The following is a 23,710-nucleotide window of genomic DNA, read 5'->3' as shown; positions in this document are numbered from 1 at the left end:
CCTGTATATGCCACACAAACAGACATGTGGGCTGATTTTACTATTTGAGACCCCCAAATGCAAACTGCAGACAGTGTCTGTGAAAATTAAAGGAAGCTTCAGTAAAATGGAGCCAGGAGGCCAGACGGGGGCTGTCACATCGTGACTAGGGATGTCAATTGCAGACGCCGGCAGAAGAATCCTCAACAGTAAAGAATCATCAATTATAGGCCCCAAGGAGAAAAGATATACATTGCATTTGCTACAAGAAATTGACCACCCAGGCAACTCAACCAATGAGAAGGTGTCTTTTACTAAACTGTTGCTTTTCTCCAATGGACTTTCCTTCAAAACCAGCCCTCCCAAACTTCCTTCTCCATAAAACAGCGTTTTGCTGCATCTTCCTTGTCCCTATATTGTAATTCTGTATTTCCAAATAAGCCCTTTTTTTTTCTTTTTTTTCTTTTTTTTTTTTTTGCTGGTTAAAAATAACCGAATGTTAAATACAATGAGTGTATTATTGTATTTTTAAGGTCAAGAGTCCAGCAAATACACAGCTCATGGAGGCAAAGGGCGAGCGGTCTGTGCCATTGCGCCGAATGGGCCTACAGTCCCAGGCTGGGGGAGGCTCCAACGGCTGTGGAGTGGAGTGGGGAGAGCAGGGGCTGCAGGACACCCCAGGACAGAGGCAGAAACTTCGGGAAGCAAGACGAAGGACACCCCTGGGGAGTGGCCTGAACGGGACACGACCTCCCAGCGGGGGCCGGTTTGGTGCGCACGTAGCTTAGGAGTTTGCCGACCTTAGAGCCACCCCCACTCCCCGCAGCTTCCTGTGGTTGGTGTCTCATCATTCACAAGCACACGGTGGCAGTTCATTAATGCATTCGCGCACTCTCGGAGACTCACGCAGGAATTGGTTCACCGAGACCCTTTGCTTCGCCTCCCATTCCGCCAGGTTCCCCCAGCTCACGGGGGCCCCCCCTTAGTCTGCCCCGCCGCAGCGCCCGGGTCTCCGCGCCCTGCCACCTCATTGGCTCAGCGTGGGCGGAAGCTCCCATTTCTGTCTTTTCTATTGGACACGCTGCCTGCGCGCCCAGAAGATCCAACCAATGGGAGCCGGTCAGGAACTGTGGCTCAGCCAACGAGGGGGCGCAGACATAAAGGCCCCAGCTCTGGCTTCCCGGGAGTTTCTTGATCTTCGGAGGTGCAGCTTCGTGCGCTGCGCTGAGGGTTCGTGGGAGGCCGTCGGCGTCCGAAGCGCCTCAGCCTGGTTGTTGCCTACCCTCACCCCTTTTGAGGACAGTTCCAAAGGGCTCGGGAAGGCGTCCTGTCGCCGCCGTGCCGTCTCCTGGGGAACCACCCAAACGCTGCGATGCAGTCGGGCAGCGTGCAGCCCGCAGATGAAGAAGAGGAGCAGACCCGAGACCAGGGAACAGGTGGAGAAGGACTGGTGTCAGTTGTTGGGGGCGGGGGTGGGGTGCAAGAAGCGCGTGTTGACCTCTGCCTGTCTGTCTAAGAAGCTGCAGCAGGCCTCGTGGAGCTCGGCATGCCCCCCGTGTGAGTGTCTCTGGAAGGAAGCGGAGCGGGACGAGAAATGAAGACCAGCTGCACGTGGGAAGTGTTGGCTCGTGGGCCAACCAAACAGCCTGGCTGCGCCCTTGACAAGGGGAAGGGGCACGGGGGCGGGAGGCGAGAGGTGAAGGAGGTTCGAGTCCGTCACTGCCCGCCCTTTTCTTCCCCGAACTGAGGCTCTGTTCTAACTTTCAGGCGGCGCCTCACGATTGAGGACTTTGAAATCGGGCGTCCTCTGGGCAAGGGAAAATTTGGGAACGTGTACCTGGCTCGGCTCAAGGAAAGCCATTTCCTTGTGGCCCTGAAAGTCATCTTCAAGTCCCAGATAGAAAAGGAAGGACTGGAGCACCAGCTGCGCCGGGAAATTGAGATCCAGGCGCATCTACAGTAAGGACGGGCTGCAGGAGAATCCAGCGCCAGCTTCTTCCTCTTCATCTGTTTCCTCTTCCATCTCTGGCATCTGAACCCAGCACTCCCCCCAAATGACCCTCCAACAGGCCACCTTGAGTCCACCTTGAAGACTTTTTCTGCAGTTCACTCCACTTACACCGTGTAAACCTCCTCCCTGTTTCAGACCCCCAAATCCTGATGCCTCCTCTTGCTCTCCCCTCACACACTCCAGTATCAGACCATTATTCTGGTCCCAGCGCAATTTGTCCTTTGTCCGACCAATCACTTTTAGTAGCATCGGGAGTTGGGTCTCATGAGTCTGACCCTTCCTCCATCTTTTCTCCAGGCACCCCAATATCCTACGCCTATACAACTACTTCCATGATGCACGCCGGGTGTACCTGATTCTGGAATATGCTCCAAGGGGTGAGCTCTACAAGGAGCTGCAAAAGAGCAACACGTTGGATGAACAGCACACAGCCACGGTGAGGTGGGAGGGCTGGTGGCTTTGGGCCTGTGAGTTTACTCTGGGCTGGTGGGGATCACTGCTTGTGGCTATCATTAGTGTCCAGCTTCTTTTCTTTTTTTTTCTTTATTTCTGAATTCTGTTACCTTTTACGTAGTGACACATACGTCCTATAACTTCATATTTTGATACCCTAGTTACCCAGAATATTAATAATTAGTGTGTATGAATTTGGATTCTTTGGTTGTAAGCAACAGAATCTCCACTACCTTATGTGAAGAAGCATGTTGAAAGCCTCTGAGTAGAACTGGCTTAGAAATAGAAAGCAAGAGATTTCTACAGAGCCTCAGATGGGGAATCAGAGCCTCAGTTATCCCAGCAGGAAGGGCTGGGTCGTCTTGCTGTCAGAATGAGTGATCTTCCAATTTTCCTCCTATTTTTGTATCATTTCTTCAGGACTCCAGTCCTGTGGGCGATCCTCTGATTGGCTCAGCATGGGCCCTGGTCCAGCTCCTTGCTGTGCTAAGGCAAAAGAGAGGCTCCGTCCACTTTAGCATCCCTCCTTTAAGACCACATAAAATGGGGAGAGGAATTCCTCCCCCGCCAGTAATTAATTGTGCCATTAAGGAAGTAATGGGGTCGGTAACTAGGACATAAAAGATTCCACTACAGGGGCGCCTGGGTAGCTCAGTCAGTTAAGCGTCCTACTCTTGGTTTCGGCTCAGATCATGATCTCTCCGTTTGTGAGTTGGAGCCCTGCATCGGGCTCTGCACTGACAGTACAGAGCCTGCTTGGGATTCTCTCCTTTTTCTCTCCCCCTCTCCTGCTTGTGTGCTCTCTCTTTAAAATTAAAAAAAAAAAAAAAAAAAAAATTCCACTACAATGATAAAAATGTATGAGGAGTATTTTATCTCACACGGAAAACTGGCTGGCTTTATTTCCAGACTGCTTTTTCTTTGCTCACTCAGATAATGGAGGAATTAGCAGATGCTCTGACCTACTGCCATGAGAAAAAGGTGATTCACAGGGATATCAAGCCAGAGAATCTGCTGCTGGGGTTCAGGGGTGAGGTGAAGATTGCAGACTTTGGCTGGTCTGTGCACACCCCATCTCTGAGGTAGGTCACGTGGTGGTGGCATGGGCCCTGAGTGCCAGTAAGGAATGATCCAATTTAACCCATTGCACGTGTAAGACTGGGATAAAACCCCGGGTTTGTATTTGAGTACTGTCTTTTCATACTTATATATTTAATGTGCATTTGTAGATGGAAAGAATGGCTGAACCACATCTTTTATCTTTTGATCTCTGTTAACATATAACTTTCCCCAGTAAGTTTCCATGTAAATAAGAATCATTGCTCCATAATTCCGGAAATATTACTTGGTCTCTGTTGACGCACCTTCAGTTTGTTCCAAATCTCTATTGATGCCCAGAATATTATGAAAACATCCTGGATCGTGAGCTAAATGTATAAGTAATTCCAAAGTATGGAATTGGTGGGTCCCAGGACTTGCCTTCCCTAAACCTCGATCCTTATTAAAACTTGGTGTTCCCAGACTTCCAGGCTTGGGAGGGGACTTCTCAGGCCTTTCTAGCATCTCTCATCTCACTGGAATCTAGAAGAGGAGGGTTGCCCTGTGTGGGGCCTCTACACAGGCCTCCCTTCTCTGCTGTCCTCTAGGAGAAAGACCATGTGTGGGACTCTGGACTACTTGCCCCCAGAAATGATAGAAAGGAGAACATATAATGAGACGGTTGATCTGTGGTGCATTGGAGTGCTCTGCTATGAGCTGCTGGTGGGGAATCCACCCTTTGAGAGCCATTCCCATAATGAGACGTACAGACGTATCCTCAAGGTGGGATGGTCATATTCTGGGAATTCGTGGGGGCGGGGTGCTACAGAGCCTGGGCTGCACATAAAGGTTATCGAATAAGATCCAGAAGAGTGCCTGGAAGGGACTCAAGGAACAGAAAACATGGAGCACAGAAATTAACCATCCTTTTCTTTTTTCTTGTCTGGCCTCATCAGGTGGACATCAGGTTTCCTCCGTCAATACCTTTGGGGGCCCGGGACTTGATCTCCAAGCTTCTCAGATACCAGCCTTTGGAGCGGCTGCCTTTGTCGCAGATCCTGGAGCACCCCTGGGTCCGGGCCCACTCTCGGAGGGTGCTGCCTCCATCTGGTCAGATGGATTCTTGAGCCCTGTCTGCACCTGTTTCATTGCATTTGTCCAGGGAGCTCTCCTGGCTCTACTAACTTGTCTGTCTTTTGTTTCTTCTAAGATGCAAGATACTAATGAATAAAAGCTGAGTCGTTTTTTTACCAGGTCTTTATGGTTCTGTGAGTTGGTGTCTGATGGGGTAGAATCTTGATTTCTTGTAGAAACTCTTTCCCATGAGAGCGTCCCAAGATGATGTCCCTCCGGGTCCCCAGGGTGGTGACTCAACCACTCACCGTCAAAACTAGTTCCTATTTTCATTCAGATAACCGCCTTGGTGCATACCCTATCCCCCATCACAGTTGCTTCTAGACTCAATTTACTATTTCCCATCTTCTCAGGAGCATGGATCTATAAAACAGGACACGGGTCAACCCAGAGGTCCACCGTCTTTATACTGACACGAGCATGCTACCGTCTGATAACATGTCTCACTGAACATCAACTGCCTCTCAATTCTCAAATGGATTCACCAGTATCTCTGTGATGTGTCATATTCTGATTGCATCAACTAAATCACCCCTAATAATAGACGGACCGTCACCTCTTCTGAAATCACATCCTCCACTTGGAGCAATTTAGGGCTCTTCCAACCTTCCCCTGTATCCTTCTGTCCCACTGTCATGTGTCAGCCACTCCCTCTATCCACAATAAGCTGACTGCCCCAGAATAAACATCTAGACACAGCTGGGAGCTCAAAACATGGTTTTGGCTCATTTTTGAAGGCATCGCTTTCCCCGCTGCGTCACCTGACTTACAAACACTGCGTATGGAGCTTGCCTTGTTCGTGTTACTCCCTTCACCGTATTCTATGCAGTCTCCTCATGTGAAATGTCCTGCACGTGTAGGACCACGGCTCCATGTGTGACCAGACCCATTATACAAGGAACTCGGCTACTCAGACGGACAGCCCCCAACCCCTGCTGCAGATGTATGATTTAAAGGCTCCAAGATACTGGCTTGTGGCTTTTCATCTGCACCTCCAGTGCCCACATCTCTGCTTTCTAGCTTTGTCCTATCAGTGCTCTTGAAGTAATACTTCAATTAAACACCTTGAAATTCCTAGTAAACTAACTGGTTTGTACATAGGAACCCTGCAATATTACTCGGTTCTGGTGCTAGACAAATTCACATCACCGGGTGCATTTTGGGGGAAGTAGATAAGATAAGCATAGGAAAGGAAACTAGGGCTTCCACGTTGACTACCCGGTGATGTGTCTAAATCATACAAACTCTCTGACATGCTTTACAGCAGGGATTTCCAATAGCTATATAGCTTTCCCCACCACTGATTCCAGACATTCTGCCTCTCGTGACAAAGAGAATATAAAAATCTTTAATACCTGACTTACATTCTAGCCTCAAATCACTTCATTTAACTGTGTCAACTACATGTGAAGAGAAATATGCTGTTTCCAATTTGGTCAAGTTATTATGGCCAATGATGGATCACACGCTAATTTAGCCATATTTCTCCACAATCTTTTTTTAAATTAAAAAAATTTTTCCTTAGTTTTGGGAGAGCACAAGCAGCGAGGGGCAGCAGGAGAGGACAGAGGATCTGAAGCAGGCTCTGTGCTGACAGGCTGACAGCAGTGAGCCTGATGTGGGGCTTAAACTCAGGAACCATGATATCATGACCTGAGCTGAAGGTGGACACTCAACCAACGGAACCACTCAGGTGCCCCCGCCCTTTTTTTTTTTAATATGAATTTTTATTTATTTTGTTTCAGAGAGAGGGAAAGGGGCAGAGGGATCCCAAGCAGTATCCCCTGCTCAGCATGGAGCATGACGTGGGGCTTGATCCCAGGATCCTGGGACCATGATCTGGGCCAAAATCAAGAGTCGATGCTCAACCAGCTGAGCCACCCAAGCACCCTTCCACAACCTTTTATAAAAAAATATCTTCCTCTATAAAATGAACTCCACCTTAATCCTTGATTCCATTAACATCCTGTTACTATGCTTTTCTCCACTTTTAAAATTAAATCTCTCTTTTTCTTTTTAGTTTTTATTTAAAACCCAGTCAACATACCATGTAATATTAGTTTCAGGTGTACAATACAGTGATTCAACACTTCATACAACACCTGGTGCTTATCACAAGTGATCCCTTATTTAACGCCCCCCTCCACCATTCTTTTTTATGGCTGAGTAATATACCATAAAACTAAATCTTTTGAGGGCATTTTCTGCACACTAAATTCCCATTTGCATAACCATATGTATTCTGAACTCATTAGAAACGAGATCTTATTCTCTCACACTCACAGTTATGAGAAGAAAACAGAAGTCACTGATGGTGACTTGTGAGACTTTATGTAACAGAATTCTAAAAAGATTGTGAGGATTCTCAATATGACTGTTGGTTCCTTGTCTGCACCTATTTTTTTTAAAAGGTTTATTTTTGAAAGAGAGAGACAGAGATAGAGCGAGGGGAGGGGCAGAGAAAGGCAGACACAGAATCCGAAGCAGGCTCTAGGCTCTGAGCTGTCTGCACAGAGCCCAATGTGGGGCTTGAACTCACGAACCTCGAGATCATGACCTGAGCCGAAGTTGGCCATTTAAACAACAGAGCCACCCAGGTGCCCCTTGTCTGCACCTATTTAACGCCGGGTTGTTCAGGGTTCGCCCCTGCCCATTCCTTTCTCCATCTATTCTCAGGCTTCTCTTCAGACTGGAGATAACCCCGTTCGCTAACAACTCCCCAACATGCAGATCCACGCAGGACCCCTAGTCCGGCAATCAGACACAGGATGCAGCGCCCGTGCTCCACCCCGGAGTCCCGACCTCCCCCAGCCTCGCTCACCAGCGGGCGTCAAGGCCTGGCAGCACGTGCAGCTGATGCTGGACTAGAGCCCGCGAGGGGCCGGGCGGTGCGCATGCGCCGCGTGGGAGGGAGGGCTTCCGGCGTCCGTGTCCTGGCGCTCGCTCTTCCTAGCGCTCGTGTGCCCAGCTCCCTCCAGGAAGATCGCGAGGAGGTGAGACGCCCGGGGAAGTCGCGAGCCCAGCCTAGAGGCTGACCCTAGGCGGACAGGTGACACGTGCCCTGACCCCAGGCGGACGCTCCCGCCTTCGGAGCCTGGATTTCCCGGGGCATGTGATGGGCATCCATTCTCCTCGGCCCCCCTGGGTTGTGTTCACGGTGAAGAGGCGGGCCTGACAGGGGTATCTGGGCCTAATCAATGTTTTACCACGAGGAAGACTGGCTCTGGAACGCGTTCTTCTGGGACTCGTTTTTAGAGCAAAAACTACATTACCCAGAAGGCTGTGCACGGGGGTGTCCGCGGCAGTACCGAGGCCACTGAGTGACAGGACAGGGGCATTTCCTGCGGCTCGTTGACATGGGGGCGGGGCTTCCGGCCTCCTGGAGATATACGTCATTTGTGTGCGACGATTCCGTCCACGCCAGCTGTGGGGAGGGGTCGCTGTTCTGTGGCCGCTTCCAGTGCAGCTCATCCAAAAAGAGGAGAAGGGGGGTTGCGACTCACCTCCGCGCATTTGAACGGGCCGTGAGCCGCGCGGTGACCGGGGAGTGCGAAAGTCAGCCGAGGTCACCCCTCCCAGGACAGGGAAGAGGTGGCGGTCGGCCGAGCCCGCGGGACCCGCCTCTGTCCACGGGGTCCCATGATGGCGGCGGCGTGGATGGACCCTGCGCAGGTGAGTGGACGATGTTTTGGGCATTGCTGCCTCTCTGCTGCGGAGAGGGCTCCTGGGCAGCTGGAAGTGGAGGGAGAACTCGATTTCTGTTTGCAGCTGTGTTTGTGTAGGACGAGTGGAGAGGGCTTGTCACTCACTTGATCTCCAGCCTTGTAACATGGGAGACAATATACAGAGGGACAAGTGGCAGAACGTACGTAAAAGTAGAACTTTGATCCAAACTTGCAGCCACCTGCCCAGGGAACTAACCCCGTATCCATCGTAAACAACCCAGGAAACCGGCCCGCTCCAAGTCACACTCGCCTGAAGCCAGATTTCTAGCTCTAGTGACCATCCAGGAAGCTGAACAATGACTTCTGTAACTGTCGGCCCTAAATGGCCAGGATGTGATTAATAAGTGACGCTCTCTAATTTTTTCTGCGTTTCCAACTTCAGACCGACCAGAAAAACCATATATTTGCCTCTCACCAACCATATACGTACGATGTTACATGATTGCATGTCGGAAAGTTTTCATAACTCACGCATATATCACCTGGGACTCAATGTGGAGGCCGTAGTTAATCCTTCTGTGCGTGTCTACCTGCCCAACATGCTCCCAGTGATGTGAGTTTATCCAGCACCAGAACCGAGTCATGATGCAGGGTTCCTGTGTACCAACCAATTAGTTTATTAGGACTTTCCAGATGTTTAATTGAAATATTAATTCAAGACCACTGATAGAGTGGACAAAGCTAGAAAGCACAGAGATGTGGTCTCTGGAGGTGCAGATGGAAAACCATAAGCCAAGGTCTTGGAGCGTTTAAATTACAGACCTACAGCGGTGGGGCTGTCCATCTGAGAGTGGAGTACCTGTGTTACTTATATTTATCGTGGATCTGATCTGGTCACACGCAGAAAGGTGGTCTTAATATGTGTTGAATGTCTCAGAAGACTGTAGAATATGGTGACGTAAGTAACATTAACAAGGCAAACTACATATGCAGTGTTATTTGTTTCTTTTTTTTTAGATTTATTTATTTTTGAGAGACAGAGCACTAGTGGGGGAGGGGCAGAGAGAGAGAGAAAGAGACAGAATCCAAAGCAGGCTCCAGGCTCTGAGCTGTCAGCATGGAGCCCTACGCGGGGCTTGAACTCACGAACTGTGAGATCATAACCTGAGCTGAAGTTGGACACTTTAACTGACTGAGCTACCCAGGCGTCCCTCCATGTACAGTGTTTTGTTTTATTTCTTTATTTCTTTATTTCTTTATTTATTATTTTGGGGGGGGGGGACAGAGAGAGACAGAGCATGAATGGGGGAGGGGCAGAGAGAGAGGGAGACACAGAATCGGAAACAGGCTCCAGGCTCTGAGCCATCAGCCCAGAGCCTGACGCGGGGCTCGAACTCACCGACCGCGAGATCGTGACCTGGCTGAAGTCGGACGCTTAACTGACTGAGCCACCCAGGCGCCCCCATATACAGTGTTTTTAAGTCACAAGACCACATTAGTGGAAACAAGGTGAGTTAAGAACTGGGGACTTGAAAAAAAATTTTTTTTTAAAAAGGTGGGGCAGTTGGGTGGCTTAGTAGGTTAAGTGTCTGACTCCTGATATCAGCTGTGAACTCACAGTCGTGGAATTGAGCCCAGTGTTGGGCTCCTCACTGAACAGGAAACCAGCTTGGAATTCTCTCTCTCTCTCTTTGCCACTCCCCCCCCGCCAATAAATAAACATTAAAAAAAAGAACTGGGTACCTACAGTCACCCTAACGAAGATGTGAAGCCCTCAGCATGGGGCAGGCAGCGAGCAGGACCAGTGAGGCTCAGGTACTGCCGTTGTCACCAATGCTGTTATTGTCATTATTCACTCATTCCTCTGACGTCCTGGGGCCCATGGTGTCTGCATCTCCCAGTCCATCCGCCACTTCCATTGTCTTGTGTGACCTTCCGGTGGCTCCCGTGGAGGAGGCTTCTCCCTTACACTGCTGTGTCCACCCCCACCTTGAACCCGGCACGGAGCTTGGCGCTCACGAGGTTCTTGGCGATTCGAGCCTTGATCACTCTGTACCTTTATCAGGGATGTAGGGATGAGGCCCGATCCCATCCAACACCCCGACACCAACACGCTGCTACCTCTGTTTGACATCCAGGTGTCTGTGACCTTCGACGATGTGGCTGTGACTTTTACCCAGGAGGAGTGGGGGCAGCTGGACCCGGCCCAGAAGACCCTGTACCAGGAGGTGATGCTGGAAAACTGTGGACTTCTGGTGTCTCTGGGTAAGTGCTCCCCACTCCACCCTAGGGGGGGACCTGCCACCTCGTGGTCAGAGGACCTTCTGTCTCCAGGCGTGGCCCCCAGATTCCGCACCTCTGCGTCTTTGCCTGTTTCTGTTGTTTCTCTTCCTTACTCTGCTGCGGGGCTGTGTGGGGTGTCCTTGAGGCAGAAATGGCCACCTGAGCCCGAGCTCCTCTGGACCTCTCGCCCCAGTGCCCGGGACAGACTGGTCTCCATCTGAGGTCCTCATTTCGCATTCCAGAGGGGGAGCTGAGGGGCTGAGCCTGGTTGGCTCAAGTGTCCTCAGCAGGGCCAGCAGGGCAGGGAGTGATGGGAAGTTCTCCGGGAAGGAAGGGAGTCGGGTCCCCCGGAGGCCTTTGCCTTCAGCACCGACAGGTATTGTTGTAAACGAGGTGATCCCAGTGACGGGGCTTCTCTGTGCTCACGTGCCCTCGTGGTTGTCACTTGTTTCCAGGGCCGGGATCGTCTGCCGGGACGAGAGAGGTGGTTAGAGTAGTGCTTCTCGGCGGGTGGCAGTTTTGCCCCCAGGAGCCATTTGGCAACGTCTGTGGGCATTCTGGGTTGTCGCGCCTTGGGTGTGGGTGGAACTGGCATCTGGTGGTTAGAGTCCGGAGATGCTGGAGACCTCCTTCGATGGACACGGCGGGCCCCTCAACAAGAATTATCCCGCCTGCAGAATCCAGGGTGCCCAGTTGAGAAACGCCAGCTTAGATGTTTCTCTGCTTGAGGTTAGTCACCACAAGGCCATTCGATCTGAGACCCCAGAGCTTAGGGGAAGACGTGCCGATTTTTGGAGAACTGGAGTTAGGTCTCAGTGAGAAGAGGCAAAAACAAAATTAGAGAAGTTTGATAGATTAAATATTTTGTAACAAAACGTTTACAAATAGAAAGTGCATTTTGGCCCTGCTGAGCTCTTCTCTCCCCTTCCGTGCTCTCCCTGAGCTCCCCCTGCTCTGGCTGTGCGGGGCGTCTGGTGGTTTCCTGCGCACACACCTGGCTCGGGCCTCAACTTGCTGTTGTGTCTGCCTGGTGAGTGTTCGTGGACATTTCAGCCTCTCAGACGGTGACCCTTCTGTGCGCGGTCCCCGCCTCCTCGCCAGCAGTGTCCTGACCACCAGATCTTATGCAGGGCCCTCCCCCATCCCTGTCGCTTTCTCTCATCATCCTGGTTATGGCCTTCTAGGTTAGCGGTCTCAAGCAGGGACGATGTCGTCCGCGAGGGACACTGGGTAGTGTTTGTAGACATTTTGGTTGTCGCCCTGGGATGGGGCTGAGACAGGCACCTGGTGGGTGGAGACCTGGAGTGCTGCCAAACATTCTTGTAACTCACAGGACAGTTTCCTCCCTGTCTTCCCTGCAAAGAAGTGTCTTGACCTGGGGTGCCTGGGTGGTTCAGTTGATTAAGTAGCCAACTCTTGGTTCCAGCTCAGGTCATGATCTCGCAGTTCATGAGTTCGAGCCCCACATCGGGCTCTGCGCTGACAGTGCAGAGCCTGTTTGGGATTCTCTCTCTCTCTCTCTCTCACTCTCCCTCCCTCCCTCCCTCCCTCTCTCATGCTCATGCTTTCTCTCTCAAAATAAATAAACTAAAAAAAAAAAAAAAAAAAAAAGTATCTTGACCTAAATGTCCATTGTATAGAGGTTGAAAAACCCTGTGGTCACAGGGTGCATGGACACTTCATCAGCTGACATTGAGGGACACCCTGACATAATCATTTCATGGAATGATTAATGCCTCCTGATTATTGTTGAGGAAAAATCTGGGTTCAGTGCTGAATCTTAATGCCTTACCTGCAATTGTTGCTCATTTCCCTTTTCAACAGAGTGAGCATGCAGCCTCGAGTAGGCAGCATGAGCTCACTGGGAATTAAGATGGTTTTGGTTTCATTGCTGCGTCTTCAGGGTGACCTGCCTTCAAGGCCAGTGACTCCGGTTTCCCACTTCCTAGAGTGATACAGATTCCCTTGTTGAAGGAATCTAAGCAAAATAAAAAGTGGGTCACTTTTAGGAAAAGTGAATAATAATAGTCACAGCCTGTTCAGGTCCTTGGAGCGCTGTCCCAGGCACTGTTCCTGCTTCACCCACACAATCTCATGGCATCGCAGTCCTCCGGAAGTCTCAGCCACTACAATGAGTCCCTCAGACAGCTTAATTTACTCAGTCTGGAACGAACTTCATTTTATGAAGCTGTTCTCTATTTTTTTTTTTTTAATTTCTTAAAATTTACATCCAAATTAGTTAGCATATAGTGCAACAATGATTTCAGGAGTAGATTCCTTAATGCCCCTTGCCCATTTAGCCCATCTCCCCTCCCACAACCCCTCCAGTAGCCCTCAGTTTGTTCTCCATATTTATGAGTCTCTTATGTTTTTGCCCCCCTCCTTTTTTTATATTATTTTTGCTTCCTTTCCCTTATGTTCATCTGTTGTGTGTCTTAAAGTCCTCATATGAGTGAAGTCATACGATATTTGTCTTTCTTTGACTAATTTCGCTTAGCCTAATACCCTCCAGTTCCATCCACGTAGTTGCAAATGGCAAGATTTCATTCTTTTTGATTGCCGAGTATTGTAATCCATTGTGTGTGTGTGTATATATATATGTGTGTGTGTGTATGTGTATGTATATATGTATGTATATATATATATATATATATATATATGTATATATATATATATATATATATATATATATATATATATATATATCTACCACATCTTCTTTATCCATTCATCCATCGATGGACATTTGGGCTCTTTCCATACTTTGGCTCTTGTTGATAGTGCTGCTGTAAATATGGGGGTGCATGTGTACCTTTGAAACAGCACACCTGGATCCCGTGGATAAATGCCTAGTAGTGCAATTGCTGGGTCATAGCGTAGTTCTATTTTTAGTTTTTTGAGGAGCTGCCATACTCTTTTCCAGAGTGGCTGCACCAGTTTGCATTCCCACCAACAATGCAAAAGAGATCCTCCTTCTCTGCATCCTCGTCACATCTGTTGTTGCCTGAGTTGTTCATGTTAGTCATTCTGACAGTTGTGAGGTGGTGTCTCATGGTGGTTTTGATTTGTGTTTCCCTGATGATGAGTGATGTTGAGCATTTTTTCATGTGTCAGTTGGCCATCTGGATGTCTTCCTTGGAGAAGTGTCTATACATGTCTTTTGCCCATTTCTTCCCTGGATTATTTGTTTTTTGGGTGTTGACTTTGATAAGTTCTTTATAGATTTTGGATACTAACCCTTTATCTGTTACGTCATTTGCAAATATCTTCTCCCATTCTGTCAGTTGCCCTTTAGTTTTGCTGATTGTTTCCTTCGCTGTGCAGAAGCTTTTTATTTTGATGGGGTCCCAGTAGTTGATTTTTGAGCTGTTCTCCATTTTGTTGTTGTTGTTGTTGTTGTTGTTTTTTCTGTAGTAAAAATCCTTTTTGTGTTTAATGTTGATGACAGTGTATGATATTTGATGTTTCTGTAAAGGTCATATGTGATAGTATCACTGCATAGGATTTTCAGTTTTGTTATTTTTGAGTAGTTCATGTAATGTTGAAGTCTAGAGTCCCTGAGTCTGTCCTTCCCTTGGCCCCAGTTCTCTGAGGACGACCTCACCTCCACCCCCCACTTGGTCTGGGGCTGCTGGCCACACACAAGGGTGTTGCCGTTTCCTCCTTAGTGTCGTGTTTAGGAGACAAAGGCCCAGAACCAGACCCCTGATGTTCAATCCTAGCTCTGCCCCTTAAAGCTGTGGCTGCAGGCACATCAGTGCACCTGGGTGTGCTCGCTGGTAACATGTATATACTTCCCCAGATACTCATGTATGTACTTCCCCAGACTGTAGCAAGGATGAATGGGTAACTTTTGAACAGAGCTCAGAACAATGCCTGGTGTGAGCAGGTGGTGTGCAGTTTAGCAGTTAAGAACCCCTCTGACAGTGTCATATCTCTCGTTGTGATCCTCATCATCCTCACACGGGGACTCAGCACTTCCGGAACGGTGTTGTGTAGCTTTGTGGTGAAACGGCATAGAGAGCGGATATGGCTGGACTTGGGTGTCCGTTTTGGCCCAGCCATTCACCAGGTCTGTGCGCTCTGGCAAATCCCATGATTTGCCTGAGCGTTAGTTTCTTCATCTACAGAGTGGTGCTGGTTGCAATTTGTACTTGCTGAGAATGCTGTGAGGAAATCCTGAGATAGAATCCTCATTTGGTCCATGGCCTATAGGAAGAACAATACAAAACTGCTTAGGATTTAGAAAAAGACCTAGATCAATGAAGGCAAATAGCTTGTTTTGAACGAATAACTCAATATTTTAAATATGTCAGTTGTTTCAATTACTCCGTAAATTTATTTCAGTTTTGAAATGACATAATGCATTTGAGATGCTTGACACAGCCCCTTATGATCATGTTTATCTATGATTACACTTTATATTTTGACATTTATGATTAAACTCTATATATTGGTTTTTGACTTACTGTGAGGGAAAGAAATCTCCCTGGCAGTATGGCCTGCTTTTGGTTTCTGGGTTTGCATGTTAGCGTTTTGTGTGGATGGAAGGAGCTTTATTCTAAGGTCTTCTTTACAGACTAGATTGAGAGGTTTAATTTGTTTTCCCAAAAATCCCAGTGCCTTCTTTCTTTCTCCGTGACCAGGGTGTCCCGTCCCCAGACCGGAGCTCATCTGCCAGCTGGAGCGCGGGCAGGAGCCGTGGACGGCGAAGAGAGGCCTCTCCCAGAACACCTATCCAGGTAGGAGCCAGGATGCGGGCGCGCGGGAGACCCTGCAGGCTGGAGACCAGGAGGGGACCGCGGGCCCTGGTTCCCCGGGAAGCTTCTCGTTCTGGCCTCTCTGGTGGTTCGGAAGCCGGGGAACCCTTTGACCCAGAGTCCGCGTGCCCGGCCAGGGACCCGTAATGTCTCTCCCTCCGTCCACCTGCCAAGTTTTGGTGGCAGGTTGGGGACCGGACACGGCCTCAGAGAGCCGCTCAAGCCTCCCCCCGCCCTCAGTGCCTCTCTCTGGCCGGCGTCCCCAGGTCCTGGTCCCCAGGTCCTGTGCAGCCGTGTCCCGCCCGGTGCATCTCCCGACTCGGTTCCTTATGCCACCGCCTCCATCAGCCCGCCCCCACGCTCCCTGCTCACTCCCATCATCTTCCCTGCGGGGGCCGCTGGCCTCCCCACCGCTCTCCACGTCTGCGTGGTGCCTCTGGTCGGCTAGGCTCCAGGTCCTGCCTGCGCTTCCCCAGGTGCTCAGACTCTGTTCCAGACGGCTAGCACTTCCCCAGCCACGGACGTGTCCCCGTGCGACCGCGGCGTTGACAGTGCATTGCGCCTCCTCCCCCGCTTGAGCCTCGACCCTTCCACACCCACTCGGGCTCTCGAGTCTGCAGCTGTGCCTTCCGTCTAGCAGAGGGGGTCTTGCCCTTGGCCCCGGGGCCGCTTCCTGAACCGGAGTCCAGAGCACCTTTTCAGGGGAATTATTTCCTCCTTCGTTTTGTTTGTTGTGTAACGTAACTTCATCCTTTCTGTACTCCGTGTAAAAATAGACCCAAGCTCCTTACCGTTGAAGAAGGTCAGTAAGTTCCCGGCTCACTTGGCTCCCGTCTGCTCCCTGCGCGCTCACGTGCTCACTGCTCACACAGGCGCTGTCCAGAGCCGTCCAGGTCCCCGGAGTCGTCCCCGCAGCGGTCCTCCTGCCTGTGGTTACGGCATCTTTGATGTCTGCTGGAGTGAGGTTGATGGATTCCGGGCTGTGCGACTTCCACGTTTTTCCTGGATAATTGCCAGTGTGTTCTAAAGGGCACTTCCACCGGGAACGCACGGAAGCTCCTTCCACCATACCTTGCCCAGGACCCGATTCTCTAAGGCTCCTCAATTTTTGACACTCAGATGAGCGCAAAACTGTGTCTGCCGTGGTCTCCATTTATTTCTCTTTCATTGCGGAGGAACTTTAGCACCTGATCATAGGATTATTGGTCAATCTGTATTTTTTTTGAAATGTCCTTTCATGATAAATACCTATTTTTCTATTAACTGGTTTGCATTTTCTTTTTGATTTGTAGGGATTTTTTATATATTTCTCATTTAAACCTTTTTTTGTAGTAAAATATCCATAGCATAAAACTTAACATTTTATCATTTTTAAATATACAGTGGTGGCATCAAGCACATTCATAATGTGGTGCAACATCACCACCTCTATCTCCAAAGCTCTTCGTTGTGTAAAATTGAAAGTCCTTCCACATCACACAATAACCGCCCCCAATCTCTGCCCTAGCCCCCGGCAACCACAATTTTACTTTCTGTGTCTGATTTTGACTACTGTAGATACTAGTGGAATGATACAGTGTGTGTGTGTCTTTATGACTGGTTTATTTCACTTCGCGTAATGTCCTCAAATCTCATCCATGCTGTAGCGTGTGTCAAAATTTCCTTCCTTTCTAAAGCTCGGTGACATTCCACATCCCACACTTTGCTTATCCATTTATCACTCGTTGGACACTTGGTGGCTTCCATATTTTAGCTATTGTGAATAATTCTGCTGTGACATGGGTGTACAAGTATCTTTGAGAACCTGATTTTAATTCTTTTGGCAGATGTCAAGAAAAAATGCTGGATTGTCTCGTAATTCCACTGTTTAACTTTTTGAGGAGCTACCGTACCGTTTCCACAGAAACTATGTTATTTTACATTTCCACCAACATTGCGCAAGAGTTCCCGTGGCTCTACATGCTCCAGTATTTGTTATTTTCTGATTTTTTGATAACCATCCTAATGAAGTCGAGATGATAACTTATTGTAGTTTTGATTTGCATTTCTCTAATGATTAGTGATGTTGAACATCTTTTGTGCTTACTGACAGTGTGTGTATCTTCTTTGGGGAAATGTCTAGTTCAGGTCCTTTGCCCATTTCTGTCATTGGGATTTTTTTGTTTTTGAGTTTTAGTTTTCTGTATATTCTGGATATTAATCCCTTATCAGATATATGATGAGCAAATATGTTCTCTCATTCTTTGGGTTATCTTGCTCTGTTGATAATATCTTGATGCAGTTTTTTAATTTTTATGAGCTCGAATTTGTTTCTTCTTTTGTTGCCTACGCCTTTGGTGTCATATCTAAGAAATCATTGCCAAATCTAGTGCCATGGAGGTTTTGCTCTATGTTCTCTAAGAATTTTATAGTTGTAGGTCTCACATTTAAGTCTCTGATCGATTTTGAGTTCATTTTTGTATATGATGTTAGATAAGGGTTCAATTTCATTCTTTTGCATGTAGATACTTAGTTTTCCAAGCACCATTTGTTGTAAACAGTGTCTTTTTCTCCATTGAATGGTTTTGACAGCCTTAATCAAAAATGATTTGATGATATATGCTAGAGTTCGTTACTGGGATCTTGATTCTGTTCTCTTGGTCTATGTCTGTCTTCATGCCAGTACCATACTGTTTTCATTACTGTAGTTTTGTAGTAAGTTTTCAAATCAGGAATTTAGAGTCCTTCAGGTTTGTTCTTTTTCAAGATTGTTTTGGCTATTCAGGGTCCATTCTGATACTATATAGATGTTATGATGGATTTTTCTGTTTCTGCCAAAAATGCCTGGGATTTTGGTAGGGATTGCATTGAATCTGTAGATCACTTTGGATTATATCAATATCTTTAAAAAATTTTTTTTAATATTTATTTTTGAGAGAGAGAGAGGGAGACAGTGTGAGCAGGGGAAGGGAGAGAGGGAAACACAGAATCTAAAGCAGGTTCCAAGCTCTGAGTTGTCAGCACAGAACCTGATGTGAGGCTGAAACCCACGGACTGTGAGATCATGACCTGAGCCGAGTCAGACACTTATATCCATATCTTAACAATACTAAGACTTCCAGTCCAAGAATATGGTATGTGTTTCCATTTATTTACATCTTTAATTCATTTTAGCAACATTTTGTAGTTTTCGTTGTATCTCTTTTACTTTGTCGTTTAGATTAACTCCTACGTATTTCATTCTTTTTGACGCAGTTATAAGCAGGCCTTTTTTGTAATTTCATTTTCAGATAGTTTATTATTAGTATATAAAAATGCAACTGATTTTTCTGTGTTGACTTTGTATCCTGCTACTTTGGTGAGCTCATTCTAACAGTTACTGTGTGTGGCATCTTTATAGTTTTATACATATAAGATCATATTATTTGGAAACAAAGATAATTTTGCTTTTTCCTTTCCAATTTTGCTGCCTTTTATTTCTCTTTCTTGACTAATTCCTCTGCCTAGAACTTCCAGTGTTACGTTGAATAGAAGTGGTGATAGCGTACATCCATGCCCTGTTCCTGATCTTAGTAGAGGAAAAGCTTTCAGTCTTTGACCATTGTGTATCATGTTTGCTATGAGTCTTTCACTTATGACTTTCATTGTATGGAAAAGTTTCCTTGTATTCCTAGTTTGTTGAGTGTTTTTATCATGAAAGGATGTTGAATTTGTCAAAGGCTTTTCAGCATCGAGATGATTGTGTGGGCTTTTCCCTTCATTATATTAATGTGAGGACTCACATTTATCAGTTTTCATATGTCAGATTGCTCTTGCATTACAGGAATAAACCCCACTTGGTCATGGTGTGCAGTCCTCTTAATATACTGCAGTTTGCTGATATTTTGTTGAGGAATTTTTGCATCATTGTTCGTAAGGGATATTAGTTTGTAGTTTTCTTGTAATGTCTTTGGCTTTGGTGTCAGGGTACTAATGGCCTTAATGAGTTAAGAAGTGTTTCTTTCTCTTTAATATTTTCGAGGAGTTTGAGGATTGCTATTCATTCTTCTTTTAAAATGTTTGGTAGAATTCATCAGTGTAGCCATCAGGGCCAGGGTTTTTCTTTGTTGGTAAAATTTTTTTACTACTAATTCAGCCTCCTTACTAGTTATAGGTTTATTCAGATCTTATGTTTCTTCCTGATTTAGTCTTCATGGCTTTTGTGTTTCTAGGAACTTGTCCATTTCATGTAGGTTAAACAGTTTGTTGATGCACAGTTCATAGTACTTTCTTGGGCACCTCAGTGGCTCAGTCAGTTAAGCATCCGACTTTGGCTCAGGTCATGATCTCAAGGTTTGCGGGTTCAACGTTTATTTATTTTTGGGACTGAGAGAGACAGAGCATGAACAGGGGAGGGGCAGAGAGAGAGGGAGACACAGAATCGGAAACAGGCTCCAGGCTTTGAGCCATCAGCCCAGAGCCTGACGCAGGGCTTGAACTCACGGACCGCGAGATCGTGACCTGGCTGAAGTCGGACGCTTAACCGACTGCGCCACCCAGGCGCCCCAAGGTTTGCGGGTTCAAGCTCCACATTGGGCTCTGTGCTGACAGCTCAGAACCTGGGTCCCACTTCAGATTCTCTATCTCCCTCTCTCTCTGCCCCTCCCATGCTCTCTTTGTGTCTCAAAAATAAATAAACATTAAAAAAAAACTAAACATTTCTGCAGAATTGATAGTAATGTCCCCACTTCCATTTCTGATTTCGTACTCTGAATCTTTTTTTTTTTTTCAGTAGCCAAAAGTTTGCCAATTTTGTTATCTTTTCAAAGAACCAACTTTTTGTTTCATGGATTTTCTCTATTTTCCTATTCCTTATATCAGTTCTCTTTAATCTTTACTATTTCCTTCCTTCCCCTAGCTGTGGTTTCAGTTTGTTCTTTTCCTACATCCTTAAGTTGTCTTTAGTTTGATTTGAGATCTCTTTTGTTATTTAGCATTTATAAGCTATCAATTTGTAAGCATTTATGGCTATAAATTTCCCAGTTAATGCTGCTTTCATTGCATCCCATAAGTTTTGATATGTTAAATTTTCATTTTCATTAGAAATGAATCATAGTTTATGTGTTATCTTTTTAAACCTATTGAGACTTAATTTGTGGCCTAACATGGTCTGTCCTGGAAAATGTTCCATTTACACTTGAGAAGAATGTGTATGCTATTGTTGTGGGGTAGAATATTCTGTATATGTCTGTTAGCTCTAGTTAGCTTATTATGTTAAGTCCTCTATTTCCTTACTTCTAGTTTGTCTGGTTGTGCTATCCATTATTGAGAATGGGGTATTGAAGTTTCCATGTATTACCGTAGGATTGTCTCTTTCTTCCTTCATTGTGTTGCTTTTTGCTTCATACGTTTTGATGGTTTGACATTAAGTATATGTCTACAATTGTTATAGCTTCTTGCAGTATTATACTTTTTATTAAAATATAATGTCCTTTATTGTCTTTTGTAATCTTTTCTGACTTAAAGTCTATTTTGTTTGATAATAATATAGCCACTTCTGCTTGCTTTTGGTTTGTATTTCCATGTAATATCGTTTTCTGTTCTTTCACTTTTAATCTATTTGTGTTTTTAGATCTAAAGTAAGTCTCTTGTAGACACATATACTTGGATCACGTGTTTTATCAATTCTGCCAATCTCTGTTTTTTATTATTATTTAAAAACTTTTTTAGGGGCGCCTGGGTGGCGCAGTCGGTTAAGCGTCTGACTTCAGCCAGGTCACGATCTCGCGGTCCGTGAGTTCGAGCCCCGCGTCAGGCTCTGGGCTGATGGCTCAGAGCCTGGAGCCTGTTTCCGATTCTGTGTCTCCCTCTTACTCTGCCCCTCCCCCGTTCATGCTCTGTCTCTCTCTGTCCCAAAAATAAATAAACGTTGAAAAAAAAAATTTTTTTTAAACTTTTTTAAATGTTTAATTTTTTTGAGAGAGTGCATGAGTGCGGAAGGGGTAGAGTGGGGGGGACAGAGGATCTGAAGCAAGCTCTGCCCTGACATCAGCGAGCTTGATGTGGGGCACAGACTCACAAACTGAGATCATGACCTGAGTCGAAGTTGGACGCTCAACTGACTGAGCCACCCAGGCACCCCCAATCTCTGTTTTTTAATTGCAGAGTTTAATCCATTTACATTTAAAGTAATTACCAATACAGAGAGACTTCTGTCATTTTGATATTGGCTTTTTATATGCATTATAGGTTTTTTTTGTTTCTCATTACTGTCTTCTCTTGTGTTCAGTTGACTTTCTGTAGTGAAATGTTTAAATTCCTTTCTCATTTCCTTTGTGTATATTATCCCTAGCTGATTATTTGTGGTTTCCATGGGGATTACATTTAATATCTTAAATTTATAACACTAATTTGATTTTATATCAGGAGAAGAAGTTCTCCTTTACACTTCTGTTCTCACCTCTTTTAGTTGGTCATGTTACCACATTACGTCTTTATATATTGTATGCCCTCAATCTTAATAACTCTTTTAAACCCATTAGTCTCTTGAATTATGTAGGAAACTAAATGTGGAATTATAAACTGAAGTTACAGTAACACTACCTTTTAGATTAATACAGTTTTTTTTAATTAGTCTCCTAAATCATGTAAAAAACAAAAAGTGTAGTTATAAACCCTTGTTAAAATAATACTAGCTTTTATAATTGTTCATATATTTACCTTTATTGAGATCTTTATTTTTTAATATGGCTTTGAATTGCTGTCTAGTGTCCTTTCATTTCTTTTTTTTTTTTTTTTTTTTTTTTTTAACGTTTATTTATTTTTGAGACAGGGAGAGACAGCATGAACGGGGGAGGGTCAGAGAGAGAGGGAGACACACAGAATTTGAAACAGGCTCCAGGCTCTGAGCTGTCAGCACAGAGCCTGATGCAGGGCTTGAACTCACGGACCGCGAGATCATGACCTGAGCGGAAGTCGGATGCTTAACCGACTGAGCCACCCAGGCGCCCCGTAGTGTCCTTTCATTTCACCCTGCAGGATTTCCTTGAGAATTTCTTGCAAGACAGATTTAGTGATAACAGACTTCCTCAGATTTTATATATGGGAATGACTTAATTTCTTTCATCACTGTTAAAAGAGTTTTGCCAGATATATGGGGTTTTTTTTAAGTTCATTTATTCATTTCGAGAGAGAGGGAGAGCAGGGAAAGGTCAGAGGGAGAGAAGGAGAATGAGAATTCCCAAGTAGGCTTCATGAGATCATGACCTGAGCTGAAATCAAGAGTCGGTTGCTTAACTGACTGAGCCATACAGGCGCCCCTGGATATAGGATTCTCGGTTGACAGATTTTTTCTGTTTACTGGCCTCCCGAGTTTCTGATGAGAACTCTGCTGATAATCTTATTGAGAACTTCTTGTATGTGACAAGTTTCTTCAAGCTTGCTATCAAGATACTCTGTCTTTGGCTTTCACAAGTTTGATTATAAGTTTTATTGGTGTGAGTCTATTTTAGTTCATTTTTCTTGGAGTGCATTGATCTTTTTGGATATTTAAATTGATGTCTTTCATCAAATTTGGGACGTTTTCAGCCATTTATTCAAATATTTTCTTTCACTATTTTCTGGGAATCCCACAGTGAGTGTATTGGTTCCCTTAGTGGTTTATCACAGTTCCATTAGGGTATTTTCACTTTTCTTAAATGTTTTTCTTTTTTTTTTTCTGTGTTTGGACATAATTTCCATTGTCCTATATGCTGATTCTTTCTTCATCCTACTGTAATCTTCCTTTGAATCCCTGTAGTGAAGTTTTCATTTCAGTTATTGTATGTTTTGGTTTCTATTTAGGTTTCTTGATCTTTGCTGATACTTCCATTTTGTTTATATATGGTTTTCTTGACTTTCTCCATATCTTACTTTAGCTCTTTGAGCTTCTTTAACATAGTTGTTGTAAATCATGTCCAGTAGTACATCTGCATCAGGTGTATTTTAGGACCAGTTTTGGGAGGGGTTCCAAACATGAGCTACTATGTCCTCGGGGACTTGTTACCCTTCTGGCATTGATGCAGGGCAATACATGCATGACGTATTGGCAGCCTAGGAATTTCACTTGGCTTGAGGGTCCAGAGTTTTATTCACTGCCATTACATAAACATAATTGATTGGATCATTTCCTACCTGACTCCTGCCCTTCCCCATCTCTTTCCAGAGGCCTAGTTGCTATCTTCTAGCCCAAAACACAAATCCTCTAATTACGTGGTTGGACTTTTCTCCTGTGGTCAAACATTGCCCTGAATCATCTCTTAAGCGAACTATTTGAGGTCCTATATAAGTTATCCATTTGCATAAATATCCAATCTGGAATTGACTGTGTCTCCCCTCCAGCACTTTGTCTTCTAATCCAGCCACTCCCCTGGGTCTCTCTCCCTTTCATG

At 45.9% G+C, this 23,710-nt stretch overlaps 2 protein-coding genes across 4 annotated transcripts in view; both read left to right on the top strand.

The window, feature by feature from the left end:
* Window positions 1-1,157: 1,157 nt before the first annotated feature.
* On the top strand, window positions 1,158-4,734 carry AURKC (aurora kinase C). 2 transcript variants are annotated; one of them, XM_047834384.1, is made up of 7 exons: window positions 1,158-1,415; window positions 1,497-1,536; window positions 1,747-1,938; window positions 2,288-2,426; window positions 3,377-3,525; window positions 4,090-4,264; window positions 4,438-4,734. In XM_047834384.1, exons 1-7 carry the CDS (start codon window positions 1,352-1,354, stop codon window positions 4,606-4,608), a joined length of 930 nt encoding a protein of 309 aa, XP_047690340.1. In that variant the 5' UTR covers window positions 1,158-1,351; the 3' UTR covers window positions 4,609-4,734. The 2 variants fall into 2 exon arrangements, with proteins under 2 accessions (XP_047690340.1, XP_047690341.1); XM_047834385.1 differs by having other exon boundaries at window positions 1,159-1,415; window positions 1,500-1,536.
* A 3,295-nt stretch (window positions 4,735-8,029) lies between these two features.
* LOC125152409 (zinc finger protein 805-like) overlaps window positions 8,030-23,710 on the top strand; it is a 30,461-nt gene continuing 14,780 nt past the window's right edge. For both annotated transcript variants that reach the window (XR_007147178.1, XM_047834283.1), the window contains exons 1-3: window positions 8,030-8,287; window positions 10,419-10,545; window positions 15,210-15,305. Coding sequence is in view for 1 of the 2 variants with exons in the window: in XM_047834283.1 (XP_047690239.1) it covers window positions 8,255-8,287; window positions 10,419-10,545; window positions 15,210-15,305 (256 nt within the window). In the remaining variant the exon portion in view is untranslated. The remainder of the gene's footprint in view (window positions 8,288-10,418; window positions 10,546-15,209; window positions 15,306-23,710) is intronic.

The sequence above is a fragment of the Prionailurus viverrinus genome, chromosome E2 (assembly GCF_022837055.1).
Source record: "Prionailurus viverrinus isolate Anna chromosome E2, UM_Priviv_1.0, whole genome shotgun sequence".
NCBI classification, from domain to species: Eukaryota; Metazoa; Chordata; class Mammalia; order Carnivora; family Felidae; genus Prionailurus; species Prionailurus viverrinus.
Note: the sequence above shows the minus strand (reverse complement) of the source record. Positions and strands in the feature narration are given on the sequence as shown.

What these genes read in the sequence shown, in the direction of transcription:
- AURKC (XM_047834384.1), top strand. Translation starts at nt 1,352, where the DNA reads ATGCAGTCGGGCAGCGTGCAGCCCGCAGATGAAGAAGAGGAGCAGACC. An exon ending in GAGATCCAGGCGCATCTACA is followed by an intron (nt 1,939 to 2,287) that starts GTAAGGACGGGC and finishes TCTTTTCTCCAG; the next exon opens with GCACCCCAATATCCTACGCC. An exon ending in CGTACAGACGTATCCTCAAG is followed by an intron (nt 4,265 to 4,437) that starts GTGGGATGGTCA and finishes TGGCCTCATCAG; the next exon opens with GTGGACATCAGGTTTCCTCC.